This window comes from Amia ocellicauda, chromosome 17 (genome assembly GCF_036373705.1).
Source record: "Amia ocellicauda isolate fAmiCal2 chromosome 17, fAmiCal2.hap1, whole genome shotgun sequence".
Classification (NCBI taxonomy): Eukaryota; Metazoa; Chordata; class Actinopteri; order Amiiformes; family Amiidae; genus Amia; species Amia ocellicauda.
The window spans coordinates 6,155,642-6,179,188 of record NC_089866.1 but is presented as its reverse complement, the minus strand read 5'-3'; the positions used below and the strand labels follow the sequence as shown (position 1 = coordinate 6,179,188).

The 23,547-nt window shown below is 39.9% G+C and overlaps 2 protein-coding genes across 11 annotated transcripts in view; one reads left to right on the top strand and one right to left on the bottom strand.

Annotated features, from left to right (window-relative positions):
• clec16a (C-type lectin domain containing 16A) overlaps positions 1-4,712 on the top strand; it is a 58,024-nt gene extending 53,312 nt beyond the window's left edge. For 4 of the 7 annotated variants that reach the window (XM_066689360.1, XM_066689359.1, XM_066689357.1 and 1 more), the window contains one exon: positions 1,285-4,712. In XM_066689360.1, coding sequence (XP_066545457.1) covers positions 1,285-1,739 — 455 coding nt within the window. In that variant the 3' untranslated portion in view covers positions 1,740-4,712. The remainder of the gene's footprint in view (positions 1-1,284) is intronic. The other 3 variants (XM_066689363.1, XM_066689358.1, XM_066689361.1) reach the window with 2 other exon arrangements.
• A 6,435-nt stretch (positions 4,713-11,147) lies between these two features.
• On the bottom strand, positions 11,148-20,215 carry socs1a (suppressor of cytokine signaling 1a). Of its 4 annotated transcripts, none has more exons than XM_066689431.1 (2): positions 19,676-20,215; positions 11,148-12,134 (listed from the first exon to the last, which is right to left on the bottom strand). In XM_066689431.1, exon 2 carries the CDS (start codon positions 12,058-12,060, stop codon positions 11,440-11,442), a length of 621 nt encoding a protein of 206 aa, XP_066545528.1. In that variant the 5' UTR covers positions 12,061-12,134; positions 19,676-20,215; the 3' UTR covers positions 11,148-11,439. The 4 variants fall into 4 exon arrangements, with proteins under 4 accessions (XP_066545528.1, XP_066545529.1, XP_066545530.1 ...); XM_066689432.1 differs by having other exon boundaries at positions 19,852-20,215; XM_066689433.1 differs by lacking the exon at positions 19,676-20,215 and adding an exon at positions 13,100-19,668.
• Between the last annotated feature and the right edge of the window lie 3,332 nt (positions 20,216-23,547).

Sequence of the window (23,547 nt, the reverse complement as noted above, 5' to 3'; positions counted from 1 at the left end):
AAATAAAAAACGTACTGTATTCTAGGTGAAAGTTAATTTGTTTTGTCCTCCGAAGAAAAGGACAAAACTCGTCTCAATTAATGATTGTTTTGCTTCTTATTCAAATGTTGTTTTTTAAAGTAAGTCTTTACATGTTTAATTGTTCTGCTTAATGATTAGTCGATTTCTCTCTGAAGTACACATCTTAATATCTGGTAAAGGGTGAGTGGGGGGGGTGGGACATAATGAATTTAAGGGAATCATAGTAAACAGTAGCAGGTTATCATCTTCAAGCCAACTAAACATATGCAGGTGCTTATATAGCCTCTGAGATCTACAGAGAAAGTAGGCAATTTTCTCTCTTTCTGCCTCTTGTCTTCCTTTCCGTGTCTTAAATGTTTTCTCTTCCGTTCGGCTCCTTTTCAGCTGATTTCTGTTTCAAATGTTATGATTTGATGTTTTTATTTGCAGTTATTCTTTTGCTGGTTTTTTTTTTATGATTTCCTGCCACTCCCCCCAGTTTCGGGCCTCCATCCTGCTGTGCTTTTTTATTTACTTTCTCATCTGGGTTTGATTTATTTTTGGAGGGAAAACCAGACATTTCTGAGGAACTCAGTTGCTGTATAAGTGATATTTTGGCATTGGTGTTTCTGTTGACTCTTGGCTACAGCCATACAGGTTTTGGATGTATTTCCCATGCAGTCTGGTTCTGCCGTTTAATTTATTCATTGTTATTTTGTGTTTTGCTTTTTTGCTTTTAAAATTAACGCTGGATGTGTCTGCCAGACTAGTTGTCAAGGCATGTCTCAGATGCTCTCTTTGGTCATGTACGGTGCAAGCCAAGACACAAATAGCCAATTCTCTGCTCCTATTTGAAAGAGTTTGTTCTTGTTTTGAGTAGTCATAGTCAATTCCTTCTCTGAATGCCCTTTGTCTCATCCATTGTTCTTAATCCGGTTCAATGAAGTGGCATTCCTCAAAGAGAAGTTGTGGGGCAAAGCAATACTTGTACACTAATTCTGAGAGACCTTCTCCAAAAGGTCTCAGACATCTCATTGTTAGTCATAAGCAACAACTCAAACATAAACATTTCCTCTTAATTTCCAGTGAAAGGGTTCAATTCTATTCTGAGTACTTCTGTCCTGCCAAGCTGTATCTTCGTTACAAGTCCATTGAGAGGTTTTTGGATGCATTCGTGCTTTTTACACTTGAGCCTAAACAGGGAAAGCAATCAAGGAGAAGCATAGTTATGTTCACTTCTGTTTTTTACCAGGTTTCTTAACTCTGTTGTCTCTTCCCCCAAAGCAGATGACCCCACTTTCCAAGAACAAACCCAGGCCTCCTTCCCGGAAGCAGTGGATTTTGGGGAAGAGACTGGCTCTGTAGTTTCCACTCCCGGCAAAGGTCAGAGTAGGGTCGTGGACGCCGGTGTGGCCCCCACCTTGGCCCCCAGTCTCACCCCGGCCCACCAGCCCACCATCTCGCTCATCTCTGACGACAACACGGATGCCCTGAGCGTGGAGTCGCTGACTATCCTGCCGCCCACCGACCCCACGCGACTCCGCAGCTTCAGCACGCAGTCTTCCACGCAGTCCGAACCCCGAGAGGGCCCCCGAGAGGAGGAGGCCAAGGCTGAGACCGAGGAAGACATGCAGGCCATTGGAGATGCAGCCACAACACCACCACCAACAACACCACAACCACCACCATCGCAGCAGCAGCAGCACGTTGTAGACACGGACCAAGGCCCTCAAGGCTAGGTACCTATTGGGCATCTTTGTTAAAGTACACCCTACAGCGACGGAATGGATAGCAACCAACCTCCATTCCTTACTGTGTAAATAGACATCAGTTTTGTACAGAAAAGAGACATTTACAATGTTGTGGCTATTCTGCTTATATAATTGAATTTTTTCACTTGACATCTTTCCCCGCCCCGCCCCGCCAAGACATTTGAAAGCTTCTAATGAATTTTATCTACACACGAAGGTTTTCAGTTTTGTGTGTCTTTGTAAGCTTTGCAGGCAACTGAAGACAGAAGCGCAGTGGAGTCAACTGGCATCTTTCCTCTAGAGATACAGCGATCAACTTTTAGACAGGTAGTTGTTTCTGTAAGTGAATGTGCCCAGTGGGGACTGGAGTCTGTTTTCCTGTATCTTTCTACTGCTGGCCAACTGATAAATGTACCATTTAAAACAACATTACATGGATACAAAAAACAAGTCATGATTTCAAGAGAATGAGAAGGAAATGAGAACTGTACACGGTAATAGATCCTGAATATACAGTAATAGTTTTGGTACACCTGCAGTAAATGATTAGAAATAGGATATTTTATCAATAATAAACGCAAATGAAAACAGAAATGAATCATCGGATTCTGCCTTTTATTAAGAAGGAAGTTTAGACACGAACGCAAAAACTTAAAAAAATTCCGGTACTGCCTGTTCCAAAGACATCCGTTAATTTATTTGATCAAGTATCAGTAGTGATCAATGAAAGACCAGTCACTGATTAGACTAATGTGGATCCTTGATTCGGCCCAACTTCCCACAGATTAATTCTCCAACCTAATCATAGATGCGCTTCCACAGATTTGAAGTTTGCAGCACGTGGGTCGGCTTCAGTGAGATCTGTCTAGATTTTTGTACGTTGTAAGATACCATGTCCAGAATCTTTTTTTGCTTACCGAATCACCGCAGTTTGATTTGCCCATGGACTTGTAAAGATTTGATTTGAGGACGGATTCATCTCTGATCTCTCATCAGAAAGCAGTTGACAACATGAACTGAGAATATTGAAGTCCTATATTTGAGAGAAACCTTGCTAATGCTGTACTACCTGTTCACCATTTAGTTGTTTTAATACCTAGTTGTTTCCTGTTCATATGCCTGTGAAGATTGGGCGGATTAACACTTAGGGCTACTCACTCTTACCACTAGTAGAAAAATAATTTAAGAGATTAAAGAGACCACTAAGCTTTTTCGTCTTAAAATGTTTCTTTCTCACAACTTTAAATTAACCGATGATGTTAAGTGAATCTGACAGGGTGTTTATTTGCAAAGCTAACAAATTTATTGTCCTTCCATTGTTCAAGAGTTAGCAGTACCTTCAGGAAGATTAGTCAGAGGTTTTTGTTTTTCCCCACTTGTGTCTCTAACTTTAACCGCATTAAGGTGTTATAAGATTAGCTGAACCAATACTCAAATGGTCAAAAGATTAGGATTGCATGAGCAGAACTAGACCGAAAAACTCTCCTGGAGCTGTGATGGGCTTAAATATGTCGATAATTGTGATGAATAAAGGTTTCAGTCAAATGCTAGCAGATTTTTTCTTATTTTTTTTTTCCAGTTCTGATGAAGGTAATATATTTCCAAATAAATCAGATTATGCAGATTCTTGCTTTATTGGTTTCCAGTTAATTCCGGAAACACATTTGATGTGGTCACTTTACTTTGAGTCTTATTTTCTTTCAAACATGAAAAGAAGAAGTACCTACACCATTACAATTTTAAGGAAGTACAAGAACTTTTACTTTGTTTTTGCTTTTCACTTATTTCAATCACAAAACAATTTATTTTCATTAATGCGAAGATCTTTTCAGGTTGTTTGTGTTTTAATTCCTTCCCACCCATGGTAATGTCTGAAATAGCTGTGACACAGTCTTAGCCGATGACACAGCGCTGAATCGGCGCAGACTTGCTGTCAATCTAAACTCCATTTTAGGGATAACAGACACATCAGCAGACAGTGTGACATCAGGTGCAGAAAGCCTATAACATTGTGTCTATTGTGTCAGCCTGTTTTAAGCTATTCTGAAATGGTTTAAACGCAATACTAGTCTTCTGTGCTACATTATTAAAACAATACTGTAAAAAAATGTACTTTTTGGCATGTGGAAGCTGGGCAACATGGCAGGAAATTCTTTGCTTTGTTTAACTGGCAGGACGAAACTGGAACTTATTTTAAACAATCACTAATTCTGGTTGGGGCCTTCAAGAATGCAGGCTATTTACACTATTTTTTTGTCTCCCATCTACGTATCTCATGAACTTCATAATAGTGAGTTAAAACACAGTGCAGTTTGTAAGGACTCCCTGCGCTGCTCTTTGATCCAGATTCCCTCGAGTTTCTTGTTTTTTTTTTTTTTTTTAGAACAAAAGGGTTGGGATCCCATTTACCAGACCAGACCAGAAAACAACATATTGCCACATTGGCTGGCAGACTTAGTTTTTTCCCTACAATACTGTAGTGATTTTGTTGCGGTGATTGGCTAGGCTGAAATTCCTTAATTATCTAGAATATCTGTTATGTTTCCCTCACAGTTCCTCACTCACTTTCGTATATTGAATGCATCGTGGCTGTCAAAACAGTTAGCAACTGGGTCAACACACCTGGTAAGGTTCAAGGTTTATTTGACATTTCTCCAATATTCTTCAGGCTCAATCAGTATGTGATCCTGGAATTCTGACATTCTCAGGATGATTTCAGTCATGGACAAATGCTGGCCTTGGGCAAAATGAGTGAATTTAAAGCAATACTTCAGCAAATATTTCAGGAAACACTTTCTTGCCTAAAAAGGGCAGTGTTTTCACTTGTGTAAATTGTATGCATATCAAAAAAGCAATTCTTCTTAGTGTTTCTGTATTAAAGTGCTACTTGCTTTTCATCTGTATACAAACATTACCAATGGAACTTGTTAACGGAGAATTGCAATAAATTATTGTATTCAGTGATGGTGTAACATTTGATCTGTGTTAGTCCCTGACCTGTTCATTCACATAGCTTGCCTTGAACATGTTTGCACAGAGAGTCACTGTTTATTAATGACTTTTACAGATTTTGCATATCATGGGGGAGCAGCATATTCACTATGCAAAAACTTCCTAGGTTTCATTTTCAGAAGTCTTTGTCATGTACGGCTTGAAGACATTTGAATATTATTTGACACTTTCCTCAATGTAAGGTGTTGGCCTCCATTGGTATCTTCCCTACACTACTCCCCCATAACATGGGACTTGCCCTCCGACTTGTCTCAACACCCCCCCGGCTCCTGGCTGCTGACACAAACCTCTGAGACTTCCCATCATCAGATAAGCTGGAGGCTTTATTAGTACTTGGTTAGAGGGGGGGGGGTTCTACGCATCACTTTTATACCCATGAATCCTAAAACCCACGTTTCCTGTACAAATACACGTTTGCATCCAATCATGGGCAGACTTTCTGAACTCAAAGTCTGATCAAATTAATATTTTGTTCGTGTTCTTATTAATAGGAGAAGGAGGAGGTGTGCAGATCTCTATCAATCACAACCGTCTCCCGCCTTACAGTTCAGTTTTCAGTTTTTTTCACATTCGAGAGGATCATTTTGATTGTACAGCAGCTGTTTGCCGATTCCCCTGAAGTCAGGATTTTACACTGCGTCACACTGAAGCGTTTCTGTAATCTTTGCTTTCATGAGAATACAAACCTGCCTCATTCGAATAGTAGAATTAATGTCTCATGAGTACATTGCTATGGATAACTGCAGATCTGCTGAATGTTAATTAATTATCTTATGTGGCCAAATAAATCAGGCCCGATTTGCTAGTAAAGCATCTAATAATATTTCTGCAAACATCCTATATCTGTGTCTCAGTGCCATGAGAACAAACGAGAGCACAGTTACAGTATGCAAGCATATTGTATTGACCAGTTAATAAAGTTTAAATTAAGACAAAGTCAAACCGTTACTCTGCCAAGATAAGTTATTTTGTAACAGCTTTTAGCTCAAATTGAACGGTTTGTTTTTAAATATACTGTGAATAGTTTAGTCAAGTGGTTAATAACCAAGGAATGCGGATGTTTTATAACTGCAGTGAACGAGCATTATCTGTTAGAAAGATCAATCCTTCGAAGCCTTGAAAGATAACTGGAGTGAACTTCCCGAGGAGTGTTTTAAGGAGTTACTCCAACGGTGTTTAAAAGTCAATTTCACAGATCCACTTTAGAGAAACTGGTGGTAATAGGAAACTATTCCTGACTCAATAACTTCCCCGATGCAAATGATTTCTGGCTTATTAAGATTAAGGAAGTGATCTTCCTTGAAAACGATAGGGAAACTGTGCTACTTCTTGTTTTATAGAAGCACAATCATGATCTGTCTTGATCCTCTTATCTCACAATAGACTTGTTTCCCTGGAAGATTATCTGGACTTGCTGTGGTTTTGACTCACCACTTCGCTTTTCATAATCCAATTATTTCCCGGTTTGTAAACTCTTGCTTTTGCCACAATGTTTTCCCCATTGTTTTCTTTTATCATAACCCTCATGACCTGCCTGAGAACAATCAGTCAAAACCAATTGATTACCCACAGAGAGCTCATTCACTGGGGGACAAAAGGTTAGTTATCGATATATATCCATGTGTTTTATATTACAATTACACACATTATGTTTACTATAACATCAAAGATTGTGTTACACGTTGGGATGGATTCCTTGCTCATAAAGCTTGCAAGAAACGGCAAATAAATCCTCCAAACCTACACAAGCAAAATGCAAGACTTGCTTATACTGTAGGTTTCAAAGTTATTTAGCCCCCTCAGGCACGTTGTTTGTAAGCCACTAACTCGAGCGATGCAAAGTGCACCTGCCGGTACATAAATTGGAAACCACAGCCAGAGAGAAGTTTTTAGTTGCAATGATTCTATCTGTAATTCACAGACTACTGTTTTATCCCTGCAAATGTTGCATGAAGTCATTTTTGTACAGAGACATTTGTACAGAGTTTATCAATGCTGGCAATACCTTGGGTTGAATATTTGTCTAAAATGGGGCGTGGCCAAGTGGGGGCGTGTGCTTTGGATACGCTGAATAATATGGGTGGAAGCAAGTTAATTAATCAATAAATCAATCAGTGTGATCTACCCCACACTAAACTTGTTCTCACTTTATTAGTTGCATGAGGCTGATGTAAGTGAAGATGTCAGCCTGCATCACTCACTCCGCATCTGGCCCTCAGTAGTGCGAATGTTAACACGGTTCTGTGAATTGTATTTCAACAGCTGACACATTCACACTCTGGTACTCGGTGGTGGAATAATGAGAAACCCTTTCTAAGTTATCCGAAAAAGCAGTGAGGTAATGCTGTTTCACCTATGTACGTATTTACCTCAAGATGAGAGAGAGACAGGAAACCATTTCAAGGCTTCGAGTTCAGCTCTTTGTCTGAGTGGGTACTTTGCAAACACTGAAGAAGAAGAAAAAAAAGGCCACATTAAATATTTCTTCAACACCACTTGACAACCAGAAACATGTCAAGCCTCCTACACACTTTCATTAGGAGAAAGATAATGGCTTGTTTCTTCTTGTGAAGGGTGCCTCCTTCCCCCCGATTTTAAATTGAAAGAAAGACGGTTTGCAGACTGTGGTTTTGTGTTCATGGTAGCTGAAACTAACCCAGGTGCTGTAACGTGACTTGGCTTTAATGGGACACAATACACTGTCTGCTTAACAGGACCACGTTCTTCTTCTTAGCAACTTTTTAAATATATTTTTAATGATAAATTCGGTCTAGGGGGCTGTTGAATTTTTTGAAGACTAGTCTATTAGTCATTTTACCAACACGTGGTTTGCCTTCTGTCGTAAACTCCGCTATAACATTTCACACAATGCATCACAACCACAGATGTCATTTTACCCCCCCCCCACCAGACTCCTGCCCGTGGTTGTCACAGTAGCCCACCCATTCTCAGAAAGCTTAGGTGGGCTACGCTTGACTCTGTGTGTTGACTTTTCTTAGCACACCACAGATGCTTCTCAGATTTTAGTCCTTTCATCGTCATTTTTAATTTTTCCATGGCTTGTGTTTTTATTCACCCCTTATTTTCTAGGAAATTGCTCTCTGCACCCCCACCCCACCACGGCTCCAGTCACACTGCTACATCATGCGTTGTCTTAAAAACCTTTCAGTGGGATAGATAAAGCGTATTTAAAGCCTTACAGGAATACAAAGTGAGACTTACAGCATGAGTAACAGGCAAGTATATAAATAAATCCTTCAAAGTAGTGAGAAATTTCTAGTTATTGTATATATGAATGGAAACCGTGTTCAGCTCTGCTATACCTGGTAACTGGAGGCTAATCTCATACAGTCTTAAAAGGATGTTGCACAAGGCTCACAACAGTATGCACAGACAAAAGTACTCTTTAAAAACTCAAATGTTTGCTTGCAGATATAATCCCAAACTATACAAATATTTTTAGGAGTTCGAGGGAGGATGCACTTGTTGTACTGCGGTTTTAGTTGACAGACTACCATAAATTAAAGATGACTACTCCACTTGCTGAGCAAACGTGGACGCCTAGCAGCCGACGGTGCTGTCTCTGAATCGCTCTGCAGCGCTGGCTGTCTTTGAGAGCTGGGTGCTTCTGTGAGCTGGTGACCCTGAAGCCTTATTGAATTCAGACCAGATTCTGCAGCACAAATGTGTCTTCGGGGAAACTCAAGTGTTTATTTTCCTGGAATTGATAATGCTGAAACCTCTTTCTTGTGGCTTCCTTATCACAGAAGCTGGAGAGTGCGTGACGTCAGTGATAAGTTCGACTTCTATACGCGACGATAGAGCAACACACATGATCTTGTCTCACAGGTGAAACATACAGGCCTCTTCTAATAATATATCTGTCTATCCACCAAATGATATTTATATGTAGTAGGCCTATACATACATATTCACAGTTGCAGTTTAACATACTCACACCTTTAATTTGCCTTGGCAGTATTTTGGGTCATTTATTTACCTTAAAAAATAAACTATTTAATTATCAATGGGATTCTGGAAGAGAAAACCTAGCTTTTCTGAGGAGAGGATTTTCGCAACCGGCGATACATGAGAATGGTATGAGTTACAGGCATTTGCTGCGTAATCGCAAAGACGACGAATACATCTTTTCCAAATAAAAACAGATTTAAAGGGAAGTGGTAGTATAATAATAGTCCCAGTTAAGGTTCCTGAGCACTGGGCTTGGGGGAATGCCAGTTTGCATTAGTCATGGTTTATGAAGACTTAAACAGTCCCATTGTCTGCTGATTGTGTAATACCTGTTCTTTAATGCCAGTGTAGACTTAACACGTGCAATAAAACTCCAGTTAAGATTGGTTTATCTTTTGTTCCAGATAAAGTCATTAGTTTGAATTGAAAATGTATAACAGGTGTTCTAGCTTGAAACTAAGTTACCAGTTTGACTCATCTTCCAGTAAAAACATAATAGCTGAAAGTGAATGTTAAAAATTTCAGGAAGTTTTTTTTTTTTTTTTAAGATTCAATTGTGCTTTACAGTAATATAGAGAACTTCTGAAATGGTTTAGTTTCACTGCAAGTAGTTCCTTTGAAAAATTCCAGAAACTCCCCTAGTGGCAAAGACCGAATGATAGCATCTGCTTGTCAATTCTCTTTCAGTCTCAGTCCCACAATTACACAGAACCGGAGCTATACACAAATGTGCGCTTTACACACACACACACTATTGGACGAACATGGGGGTCTCTACAACACATGGGCTGCTGGCCAGGCTTGTTGGCAACTATGGGAATGGCAGGGATGGAACTGCAGGCGGTGACATTATCTGAGTGAGAGACCAAACATCCCTTTCACTTGTAAACCTGTTTATGTAGGAATGCTTGGTGCAACAAATACAACCAGAGAGGAGAACAGAAAGACTGATGCAGTGAATGGATTTAAGGCTGAATAAATGAGTCTATGAATGAATCGATCAATGAGAGAATCTGATACACCTCAAGCCAAGGCCAGCCCTCTTTCACAAGCAGTTACGCATATGCTGCTGTTATCTCCATTTCTTGTAAATGACTCAGGGTACTATGAAATACTTATGTTCACCACAGCTCCTCTGGTGGCAGAACTGCCTCCACTGTTTCCATCAGTATTGATCATCATGAACATACACTTATAAAATATTTACTGAGAAAACCTCCCTTTACATGCCAGGTCACCGATATGAATATCCCAATAAACAATTGTGCCATTAAGCAGGCATTAATTATTCAAAATGGTAAGCGGCCGCTTGATTGGGTTCCTACATGTTAATTATACATTTCCACTGAATTTCACCAGCATGTCTATCAATGTTTTTAATGTATTGCCTCACAGCGTGCTGTTTTACAATTTAGATATAAACAAGGAACCCAGTTATGAAATAGACTTCAATTGGCTGAGGACTGTACACATTTCGAAATCTTAAATCTAATCAAACGCCCAAGATACATAATCCACTGAAGTGAAAGTACTTTGATGTTTAAATACTGAACCAATTCAACCGAACAATTCAAAGATCTGTTCTACTCTAATTCACATTAAAAACAAATGTGATTTTTATTTTTCAGAGATTATGTACGGGTGGCCGTTTTTTTTTTAATTCTACCATTTTGTTGGCAATATCAGTTGTCATTTCACTCTGGATGATTTGATTAAGAATATTACAATGTGATCTTGTTCCACATTTACAGAACACGACTCCCACATTGTTGTAGAAAGACCCTGCAGGTTGACCAACCGGACTGTCATTTCTTGCCTCCTATAAAGTCCCCTTTACTATTCATATGTGTGTAGTCATAAAATCCCTTCAGTATATGTATAATCAATAGAACAGTGCAGACAGAGGGCCGACCTCTGATTTGACTGGACAATATTTTTCCCGGATTATAGGGTTGCTTCTATTTCTGCGCATTGTGGTTCTGGCCCAGTGAAGGCCTCCCTGACATGGGCTCTAGTTCTCATTCTGTGAAATAACCAACAGTATCGAAACTTTGTCCCAAAATGTCAGCCATGGTCAACAATACAAAGGAAAGCTGGTCAATTCATTTTTGTACTTTGTGAAACCTCAAAATAACTCCACTTCACCCCTTACTTTATCCTGGACAGTTATGTGCTATTCAGTGTGTGGTCTTATTTTTAAAAGGTAAAAATATATACTAAGAGATATCAAACTATTCTGATTAGTTTTTAGTTTGTTTTGGTATGGGGTTCATCTTCAAACTGAAACCATAAGAAACCTCTTACTATTACCAGGTACTGTAACTTAATTCTACAATAGAGTAGCACATGGCCTATACTGTATACCTTTTCATTGTAAAACCTCCAATGAAAGATTTTCAATAATGAGAGAAATTGTTTAAATTATAATTAGAAAATTTATTTTCCATGAAAAATATTAAAAATAACTTATTCTGCATAGCAGAAAAATAAAAACAGGGGCAGTTGAAAGAAAGCACCCCTGGATAGTGTAAACAGTCAATGGTTATGTAAACTTCTAACATCAAGTTTTCAAGTCTAATTTCAAAATAGTTTAGTTTGCTACAAAAATAAACATATTTTAGATAACAAATCATGAAAAAAAAATGCAGATTAGTAGATGTCCTCCAGATATCAAGGCAGTGATTTAATGCTTGTTGACTCGCCATTATATCCGAAATGGAAAGGAGTTCAAAAAGTCTTTCAAAACAGAGTTTATAGGAATTTCGTCCACGTTTTCCCCACCAAACGTTTCAATAATCCTTTTCCGACAAAGTTCCTGCAAAGGCTGCACTTTTACTTTCCTAAGCGGCTTCACAAGGCTCTTCTTGGGCGAGTCAATGTAATATTCCAGTAGTTTAAACAGACAATTGAATGACTCCTTGCTGCCAACAAGACTGAAACGGGAGTTCTGGAAATTGATCCGGATACTGGTTGGACCCGTGTCTGTCCTGACACTGAGAGTGAAGAAGTAATCTTTCTGTTTGCTGTCCCGAATCAGAAATGTCCCCAAGGGTTCTGTTTTTAATTTGGCGTGTGCCTCTTCCACAGCCATAGGACCCCAGTAGAAACCACTGATCTCCAACATCGAGGTAGTCATAGTGATGATTTTGAAGTCCTTCTCTGATTTGAAGGGACGGAAGCGTGTCTGACTCTCAGAGGTGTCCCGGTGTCGTGGCTCTCGGTGCCGCGGTGGTCCTGGTGCTGGTACTGGTACTGGTGCTTGAAGTTCAATTCTGGCTCTGTTTTCTACTGCTGCATTATCTTCCACGTTACTATGTGCTACCATCCTACAGTGTAGACCAGACTATGTGGTCTTCCATATCGTCAGTCATTCAGGTAATGCAGATGAGGTACCTTAGTCTGAAACAATAAAAACAGGCACACATTACATCACAGGCCAGATTTATTTGTCTATGTGCTCTTTCTGGGCACCATTCCAATCGATTCCGCAGAATCATGAAAACTGGCACACTAACACAAAGGTCTTGGGTTTCAACCTGAAACCATCGACTAGACTGAAGCTGAACCACATCAGGACTTATGAAGGTGAGATACATTAATTTATTATGATTTGAATATGTGAAGTCTGAAATATAGAAATCAATCAATCAGTGGTTCTCTTCACACATCTGTTATTATTAGCAAGGTCCATAACACACACAGACAGCATGTGTATATATACAGACTGTTAGGATTAATATAATGTATATAATCTACTCAGTGCTCATAACCACTCCACTTAGCCAAGTAAACTCCAGCTGACTTTCCACCAGCAGCGTTTTACGTTTCATAGTTTGGTTCAATACTTTTTTTCTGATTGCCTTGACCTTACAAGAGATCATTGATCTAACTAAGACACTTGCAGTATTGACGACACCAGCTCAATTTCTTCTGAAAACCATAATAACCCTTCTCAGAAATTAATTCCCTAAAGCAACTGTTGCGCTGGAAGTGGAGTAGCTACAGTTTGCCTGCTAATGGACTTGCATTTGTATTTTACTCTCTCTCTTCTTTTGTACCTCCACAGCCTACCCAGTAGACCAAGTAACTTGTTTCATGGTTTATGAAATTACGAAATCAGATCCAAGTATTTTTGTACACCCTCTAGGACAGCAATCCCAGCTAGAGCAAACCAACACCAATCAATGGCACAAAGAAGAGTGTTTCACCAACAGTGACAGACAGGAGCCTTTTCATGTGCATCGGTTGGGCTCATTTTGGATCTCACTGCCCATTAATCACACAGACAACCACACGAACCCATGCAAACCCCACGAATAGGTCCAATCGCCCCTAACAGCTGTGAACATGACAGAGAAGCGCACCTTACCGTCTGGACTGATCATGGCTCGGATGCTGAGGCTGGTGGACACACTGCTTTGAAAGCGCTGGGATGTCTGCACTGCTCTTCCAAGCACAGGTCCGAGGCCAGCATTTGTATGTCCCCAAAGCCAGAGAAACGGGCTCACAAACCCCCCAGTGTGACGACGGCTGGCGCAGACCGGGAGCAGAAGCCGATCCGTGTCGTGCATGACATTGAAATGGCTCGGTGCCGGCGAGGAGGCGCTTTTAACACACAGCTGTGTCCGCCGAGCGGCTCCGCCCTCCTTCCAGGAAACCCTTCTTTCCCTTTCGTTTTAAAAACCGACCTCTTCTTAGAAATCACTGGGCTTTTTTTATGAGCAGAAGAGGAGCCACTTATTTGCATGTTGTAAATACACTCCGAGTTTCGCTTCCAAGGAAGCACTTCTGTCATTCCCAAAGTGGGGGACAGAAGCGACCAGCGCATCTCATTTCCAAGCAGGAGAATGAAGGACTTAAGACTTGAGAGCCACGTCTGTGCTTTTTTCTAAGTAAAGAAACGCGTTGCATGTGCGAGAAGGCGAGGGGATTTTCACGGGTAATCATAATAGGCGGCTTCACCGAATAATGGACGGTGTTTTCTAAAATAAATACAAAGGTCTACACACTCCGTGGCATTGTGTGTATAAACCAAATCGCTCACTTACCAGTTTCTTCATCTGAACTGCAGTACAGCTACGAGAACTGTCGCATTCGCCTGCTCCGGCTGGTCCTCAGCACGTTAAACTGGTCTGTATTTTAGAAATGTGACTTTCTGTGCATTTGTAATGTGCATGCAAATTGTCCCTACGTGGTGTTACTGCGATAAATAGGCAGTTTGTCTGTACTGCTGTCAACTTCAACTGTTTATTTGTTTTAGACCATCACATTTAGGTGAATGTGTTGCATTTTTCATTTTATATATAAATGTTTCCTCTTTTGTGAAATGCATTAAAATGTATCTACACATCCTACACCACAACTTCCAAGTGAGAAAAATATTCTAGAAATATATTAAAAATAAAAACTTGAAATAGCTTGGTTGGATAAGTGTCCACCCCCTTGTAAGAGCTGTCCTGCATTAGCTCAGGTGTAAGTAATCGCCTTCAACATCACACACCAATTTAAGTGGCCTCCTCCTGTATTAAATTATGGTGATTCACATGATTTCAGGATACACTCAGCAGTTCCTGTAGGTTCCCTCTGCTGGGTAGCAAAGACTCAACCATGAGCACCAAGGAGCTTTCCCAAGAAATCCAGGACAAAGTTGTTAAAAGGCACAGATCAGGGGATGGGTATCAAAAAATATCAATTTGAGCCGGTTAAGATGATTATTAAGTGGAAGGTATCTGGCACCACCAAAGACCCTACCTAGATAAGGCCATCCCTGCAAATTGGATGACCGAGCAAGAAGGAGACTGATCAGAGAGGCTACGAAGAGGTCAATGGTAATTTTGCAAAAGCTACAGACTTTATTGGCCAAGACTAGTCAAAGTGTGCATGTGACAACAATATCCCAAGTACTCCACAAATCTGGTCTGTATGGTAGGGTGGGCAAGAAGGAAACCATTACTCAAGAAAGCCCACCTTGAATCCCCAAAAACATCTTGGGAGATTCTATAGGCCTGTGGCCAAAATTCAACTTTGTGACCTAAATGCAAAGCATAATGTTTGGCGCAAACACAGTGCATCACCCAAAGAACACCATCCTTGCTGTGAAGCATGGTGGGACTGGGGCACGTTGTCAGGATAGAAGAGAAAATGAATGGAGCAAAGTACAGAAAAGTCCTTGAGAAGAGCCTACTGCTGTCAGAAAGCTGAAATTGGGACAGATGTTCACCTTACAGCATGACAACGCCCCAAAGCACACAGCCAAAACTACACTGGAGTGGCTAAGGAATGAAAAGGTAAATATCCTTGAGTGGTCCAATCAGAGCCCCGACCTATATCCAATCAAAATGTTGTGGCAAGACAGCTGTCCAACAACGCTCCCCAAGGAACTTGACAGAGTTAGAAGAATGGTCACATATTGATCAATCTAGGTGTGCAAATTTGCTACAGGCCTATCCCAACAGATTCAGAGCTGTAATTGTTGCTTTAGGCACTTCCACCCTATATTAACTCAGCGGGGTGGAGACTTATCCAGTAGGTAAGAAGATGAAATCATAATTTTTGGAGATGAGTCGTGGAAAAGAGAAGTTGTATTGTACTTCATTCAATCTTGACAGTCCTGCAGCTAATGCCATTTCGTGTCTAAGGCAAAGAAAGGTGATTTCAACATTTATTAGGATGTGGAGCAATGAGTAAGTGTGCAGGTGTAATTGAGCTCAGAAAAATAGGTAGTAACCTAAATTGTGAGGATGTGGTTACATGGTTGCTGCTGAACCAGGTACTGTTATAATAATAACAATAATAAATATTACAATGTTTTGTATTGATTACGTTTTTGATGAGGTCTGTCTTTCTACCAACTACAAAAAAAAGGAGATAATCACACTTAAAAGACAAAACATGGCAGTAATGTGCTTCAACATGTAGCCTATTTGCTTTAAGTTGTTCAGTTTACCATCAAAGTTAACACTGTTTCCTGAAACTGGTTTCTAATCCACCTTAAATGAGTGAAACTGTGGTTTTTCTCAGCGCAGATTTCGGGGAAATGAACCACATATCTGAAACTGTAAAATATCACCCTCTGCAGATCTACAGACGGTGCTAGTGTCTGGTAAAAGATGATTGAGTAGTCATGTGACCGCCTTTCAGTTTCCACGAATTTTAGTTCTTTACCTTATCTATCACTCATTTGGTCTTCAAAGTTGAAGTTGAAGCCGTTAAGGGTTAGTTTGGCATTTGTGCGTTAAGCATCCTGTCTCAGGTAGCACGCTATTTTTTTATTTTTATTTTCCAGAAACTGAAAGGTTAAAGAAAGGATCTCGCTTTTATTTAAACAAATTCTGCACTTCTAAAATGTTAGAAATTGCATTTGAAGGAACAGTTCGAGCATTATTATTATTTATTTATTTATTTATTTTGGGGGGGGTGCTAAAATAAATAGTTGAACGTTGATAACCATTGTTATGGAGGCTAAACACCGAACTTGCATGGCAGCAGATAAGGGTACCATTTGTAATGAAAAGCAGATGCCCTCTGATAGTGGATGCATCTAATAATTCCCCACTGACTCAACTGAGATTACAGGTGCACATCACAGCTCAGACACACTAGGACACTGTTAGCTATCTCTGCACATTTAATTCTGTCATTTAGTGCAGCAGGAGTGTACGCAATTCACTCCACTGCATATAACCCTAAAGCCACTCCTAATTTTCTTCTATTTTCAGGAGGAGTGGTGTTGCGCTGAAATAGTGTCTTACAAAGTCCAGCCAGTACGAAATTAAATATTGTTAATGAAAATACGAAACAGAAAATGTGTCTCTTACTTAATTAGGGTGGTTTAACTAACTTCATTTCTAAGTTAAATATCCATTCATTGTTTTCTCCCCCCTATGTAAAGCTTCTTGTGGACGATCCAAACTATTTTGAAAACGGCAGAATTTCACCACCCTAGAAACAGCTTACTAAAAGCATTGTTTCGAAAATGAAACCTATCGGAGTACTTCTGCTGGTTTTGTTTTCTCCAATGCAAACAGCAGTTTGACTGTTGTCGGTCCAGCCATTTGGAAAGAGTAACACTCCTGCCCCCCCGGTACAGTGTGGAATAATGCATGTTGCCACAATAACTGCAATACTGTAATTAAGAAAGTGATCATGAAATCCAGTCAATGGACAGCAACCAGACCTGCTGGCCACTGCAGGTATCAGCTTGCACCTTAGGTCTCAGTTTCTCTACTGACTTTCATTTCTGGAAAACGGTGAGTGTCAGTCTGCGGTTGGGGGTCAGTTGTACTCTACAGTTTCAGTGGTATGCAGAAGGTCACATCAAATGAGAAAGATCCTTAAAACTATTCACACTGGAATATTCTAGAGCTACACCTCTGTCTCCTATATTTACATATTTTGCATTATTTGTAAGCATGTATTAGTATAAGAAAATATTTTACTCCCCAATGCTAAAATGCATAGAGCCCACGTGTCTACAGACGCCTTTTTACCCAGACAATGATCTGTTTTGAAAGTGAAATGTGTACAGTTCTCAACCTTAGCTCATTTAATTACTTAAGAATGCTCATAATCAACAAAATTGGTTGTTGCTAGTTTTGTTCGGTTTTACTTTCACATATACATTCTGGGAAGACAACCTATTTACAAGTTATGGTGGCAATAATCAAAGTGGAATCTTGTCAGGCTTCAGAAAAGCTACTCCCATTATAAGAACAAACCTGGGACAGGAAAGTACCTCTGCATCTCGCAGGGGTCTGACCCTTGGAAGAACAAAGGTGAGGAGGGTTCAAGTGTTTAGAAGATCACAGTAGCACTGTTGTGAGCTCACTATACCAAGAAGGGCTTGGTATATATTTTTCATCACAAAACTACCATGCCAGGAAGATACATAGATCAAAGTGTGTAAATAAATAACTACATATCCAATTGAATTGATCCACTGTAAGACATTTTAAAAGATAACTTGCACTTCTTGGTGGAATCATATGATAACTGGAGTGGTAAAAAATGTAAGTTGTGTAGGATGTTAGGATGTTCCTGAATACTTTGATGCATATTTCTGATTTTAGTTTTAGCCAAAAATCTAAATCAAAATAAGCACTTTGCAATTGTCACAGGAGGCATTTCCCTAGGCTCTTTAAAAAAACAAAGCAAACGTCAAAAAATCATGTTTTGGTGGCAGTGCAGCTTTAATGAAACCTTGGGCCGGATTCAATCAAAACTTTGACCCACCCGCTAATAACAAACTACAAACCTGTACATCATAGCGGTTACATTCATGATTAGAAGAAAGTGTACAGCTGTGTAGTTTTCTATTAGCAGGTGGGTCAAAGTTTTGATTTAGTCCATCCCTGTATCTGTTTTTTGTGTACTGACCAAATATCTGACTGGCTGAGTAAATGTGTAATTGTTCCCCCATTTTGTATACTGCGAGGAATACAAAATGAAAGTGAACAGATTCAGTGCAAACTGAAGCCAACATTCCCATTTAAAGCAGTATGTGCAAAATATGTGGTTGAAAGTCACAGTCTGTGTTGTTATTGTTTTAATCAGGCTGTGTATGCTCTCTCTCTGTCTCGATTTGTCAATTTATTTTTGTGAAGTCCCAGCTAGTATGGAAACATGTTATACCATGTATCTGACTGCTCCAGTTGTGCAGAGGAAAGGAGCAATTATTAATCTTTGAAATGTATGTTGACACTGCCATTGTAACTGCTCGTTGTGCTGAAAGATTTGAAGAGAGGTCATTCAAATTACTGTCCCATTCAAGCACAGACTTTTGCACATGCATACAGAAGATAACCTGTGCATGTATAGCTACACAAATATGCACAGCATTGCAGAAATACTGTTTTAGTTTAGCCAGAATATACAGTATAGTAGTCAATCACTCACATTAATTAAATGGTGTATTTCATGCTTAAGCATCCCAAAATGCCTCACAATAAATAAAGTATATGCATGAATACTAAAACATTAAAAATAAACTTTATGCAAAAAGTATAATAACAAAACAAACCAAATAAGAAAATCATAAAACACATAAATGTCATCAATAAACTACACAAAACTATGGTGGCCCTTAATTGCGAAATATAACAAATTAGCAACAGCAACTGATTCAAAAATAAAACTCAATCACAAGAGGGTGGGTGCTTAACTACACAAGAACAGTGTGTGCATCTCCCCACGAGCCCTGCAGCACTGATTGACACACTGCTGCTCTAAGTGACGCCCAACCGCCCTGCCTGAGCTCATGTGTCCTTGTGTTCGTCCACTTTGACATTGTATATTTCAGTGTCTTGTCTTCTGCACTTTCAGTGATGACAAAAGGGTCAGCCCCTAAGAAGGCTGGAAATGTAGCCTCTTCTGATGTCACATGGCATCCATGGACACAAGGTATCAGCACTCAAATACAGCCTTCAATGTGAGGAACAACACTGTGATGCCAGGACAACCGGGTGTCATGTTACAATCGTTGTGTCCCTGTTTCTGAGGGGGTGCAAATTAGGGTGAAGCTGTATTTCCTAGTGTTTTCAAACTACTCAAAAGACCAAATTCAGTTTCTTTGCATTTAGCTGGAGGGGGGAGGGGAGCCTCTGTTTTGTCAAGGCACATCAAAAGTGTTCAGTTTATGGGTGCATCATCAGGGTTTATTTTAGACTGCAGCACAATATGTCTACACTGAAGCAACATTGTGGTTTCACCCATCTATCAATTACCCTCCTTAATATGAGAGGAAGAGTTTCTCACAGAGTGTTAGACTGTGGGGAGAAAACACAGCACCACAAATTAGTAGGCTATTCATTCTGCAAATGGTCAGTATAGCATCCCCTCCCCCATGTCTGATCCATGGACTGTTACTAAAACCGGCAACTCAGCTACAAAGCAAAGACTATCCTCGACACACAACACAGTGGTGAGGACTGGCATCTTCTTACCTGCTCTTTCTTCTGTCGGAATCCTCTGCCTGCGAAACCAACACATTGTATCACGAAATCCTCCTCTAATTGAACCGTTCACATGCTAGCTTGAAAACAGGCACTGATGTGCAGTTACCCCGATATCTGTTCACAATGGATGCTAATCAAACTGATTCTGATGCTTCAGCTGATACCTGTCAGTCGGTTCCCTTTTCCCCTCTTCTTCTTCTTCTTCTTCTTCTTCTTCAATCTGTCACAGAGAAGCAAAAGCAACTGCGGATCTGCGTTACAGCAGAACAGAGATTTACAGGAAAGTGAAAGTGAAACTAACTAGAGAGTTTAATCAGGAGGCTCTGCAGCGACGAGGGTCGAGTGCTGAGGAAAAGAGTTGGGTTTCAGCTGTCTTTTAAAGATAAAATATGATGTCTGTAAGGAACTAATTAGCTAATTAAAGACAGGCAGTGTTGCGACACGATCAATACGTTTCCCTCTCTCGATGTGTACGGGTTATTCTGGTTTAAAGATGTCTGTGTGCCTGCCTGCCTGCCTGCCTGCAAACACATGATATCTATTAGACTGGCGCAGTCAGGCTCGTCTTGGCTCTCATATTGTTCGCCCTGCAGCCAATAGCTGAGGTATGAGTGCTGCTTTTGGCCGGTGCATTTTCTCCAAAAAAGGGCACGTCTGCTCCAGTCTTGATGCTCCTTAGTCTGGCTGCAACTATATTTTAAATATTGCACGTAAAAAATTAAAAAAAATTACTTAATCTGTATTGACTGCACTCTTTATAGCACCAATGCAGCTTTTGCAAAATGTTCTGCCTTTACTTGAACTACTTGGACAGGCATGTAAGCCCAATAAGCATTCAGATTCCTGTTTGATAGGATTTCTGGTCACCCACACATTCATGTACAGCTGGTTTGCATCTTCTACTATGATGGTCAGCAGCCACAGTGTCCAACAGGATTTATAAAACAAAGACGGCATGAACATTTCATCTGCACAGCCTGCAGCATACCTGCATCATAAATAAACCATGAATGAAATGGTTAATTTCTGCAATGTTTCTCTTAAGAAATGGTTAAATAAGTCTGTGCGTGATCAGGATTTTAGGTTGTCAAGCGACACAAACAAAACCAAAATAACTGGCAATAGGTGATTTGGGGAGACGTGTGCTGACTTGGGCTCCAAGTCCTACTCTGTGCCATTTTACTTTCACTTGTGCATTCATTCCCAGAAATCATGTGATCTGTAGTCACACTACTATACACACCGCCAGGGAGCCAATATTAACATAGGTTTCCTTTTTGCAAAACCAAGACAGGAAACGATTTGTTTGTGTTTATATTTCTTGACAGCTCCAGTTTCACATGCCATGGGTGGATTGTATTTCACTCTTTCATATGTATTCCCAACAAAGCCAAATCTGCAGATTTTCACAGGAGTCTCACCAGATCCAGGTCTTATTTCAAAGTAATTAGTCAGCTATATATATGGCTAATAATAAAGTATAAAGTATGAATTGCACTGACAGTAAAGTAGATCACAGAGTTAAGCAGCCATGCCTGTTCATATTCTGAACCACTGAAGCTGTATGTGTCTGCACAGGCTATGTTTTAATTAATACATTTATGATTTATGATTCATGATTTTGAGTTCATTGGCTACTTCAGTACAAGGATTCTCTCGGATCACAGGTTAGGCCACAGAGTCACCAGTTCAAATGTGTGGAATGTGAGTAGCAGCTCAAAGCCTGGGGCGTGTGAGGTCAGCCGGGTGATTGTGTCAATGCAAGATGACGACATGTTATTGTTTTAAACCAGGATAAAGTTCAAAATCCTCTAAACGGGCAATTCCCAATGACAGACAGATAAAGCTGCGAAAGAGAGATGAAATCAGGCTAGGCCTATGTAAATATATATATAAAAATAAATGATTGGGTTATTTGCATTACAATGACATAACAAACTACAGGTCTTTTTCATGAGGATCATTTTCCCAGAAGTCACATGACAGGGATTGCTGTGAATTGACGGAAAAAATGTTTTGTTGAGTTTTTTCCCTCCCCAGTTTGTGAATGTTGTTTAGTGTGTTATTCCTTGGTTCTTAACAATGCATTGTGCCCTGAAGTTTAAATGATCTTTTATGTTTGCAGTGTTCTGTGCTTTTCAGATCCTCACTTGATTAAATTGTATTAACAGCTCAAATTAGGGCCAGCAAACAGTGCAACTGGAAAATAAATCAACAGTAATAGACAGTTATTGTCTTTCAGCTTTTTGTGGATACTGTCTGGTTTCCTTGTTCTGCTGTAAACCATGAAGTGCTTCATCTTATCACACTGAGCCCGTTTTGCTTACATATTAATCTGCGATTGTAAACAGATCAGGCTGCTCTGACTAAAGTGCATTTTTTTAAACTACAGATATTTAACCCTGTCCTGTCGACACAAATAACAAAATGTAAATCTGATGATTAGACTTCCTTTAAAACAAAACACTTTCTCAGCATGGTGCGCCTGGGATTCCCAATATTTCTTGAAGGGGAAGTCACTTCTGCTTACAAGAAGAGCGTTCGAAGGTGACTTGCCTGGAATATAAGGAAGTCTTTTTGTTTCATGGAAATCTCTGAATTGTTTACTTTAATTTGAAATCAGGTGTCCTTGATGTGTTGCAATCTGCAAGCACAGTCACGGCCCATATCGTCCCAAACATACCCGCAATTCACTGCAGGGCTGGAACACACTTTGCTTTCCCTTTCTTTGACAAAGATTTCTCTTTATTTTACAGAGCAAAACAGAACAAACTAGTTTGTACTGACGGCTCCCATTCTCCTTTTAATACTCGGCTTAAATGAAGATGGTAGAGGATAGTGCTGGGTTTTGAGGGTCGGGTGTTTCTGAGGGAGTAGACTGTGTTTAGTAATGCCACATAACTTAAAAGCCAGTCATTTCCTGACACTTTTCTGTTATCTAATATCCTGTGCAGTTTTGGTGTAAAGTATTCTAATTGTTCATAGGTCAGTGATTCGTTTAGTTTGTCTTATTTAATCGGCCATATCTGATAGAAATCAAGTCTGTCAACTGCATTCGTGAGTTTTCCCTTGGCTGATTCCATTTCCAGGAAACTCTGAAAATATATAATTGATGTTTATATATAAGAATAGTTTTCTGGACAATAATATTTCATGTAAATAAATCACATAATTATACAGTTTCAAATGAAGGGTGTGAATATACAAACACACAAGTACTTAACACATCAGTGTTTGATCTGGTCTCCTGATCTGAAGTTGAAAAGTCCTTGAATCTCTCCAGAAACTGGCGAAAAACCAAACAAACCTGTTTTCAGATGAGGAATATAAATTTTTGAAATAATCCAGTTATTATTCCTTCTATTCATTTACTGTATAAAGTGAAGCCTCTGGGAAAGTCCTTCCGGATGCAGCAGAGACAGAGGCCACCTAGTGACAGACACTGGTAAGGCTAATAGTGTTGGACTGGCCTCCAGTGACCATCAGTGACTGCCATGCCATCTTGGGCATTAAATTGGGCAAAAGCACATATTTACACTAATATTTACATCGGAGGAGGGTTAGTGAAATTGCCCCATTTTTACTTTTCCTCTAAGAAACATATTTTCAAGGCCCCAATGGACAGTTCCCATCTGGATGAAAACACTTGCGCTGCATAGCTGCACACAGGTGTGTGAATGGCTGTGTTACAGCACTTGGGTGTCACATCCAGTCATTAAAGCGAAGTGTAACGCCAATGTGTCTGCAGACTCCTTCCCCTGTGGTTACACATCTTGACACAAGACTCACCATGTACCCACAACTTTCATTTTCTGTGTATTGTTCGCATTAAAGCTGTTCACTTTAATATCATTGGCCAG

Coding starts and splice junctions, on each gene's coding strand:
- socs1a (XM_066689431.1), bottom strand. CDS start 12,060: ATGGTAGCACATAGTAACGTGGAAGATAATGCAGCAGTAGAAAACAGA.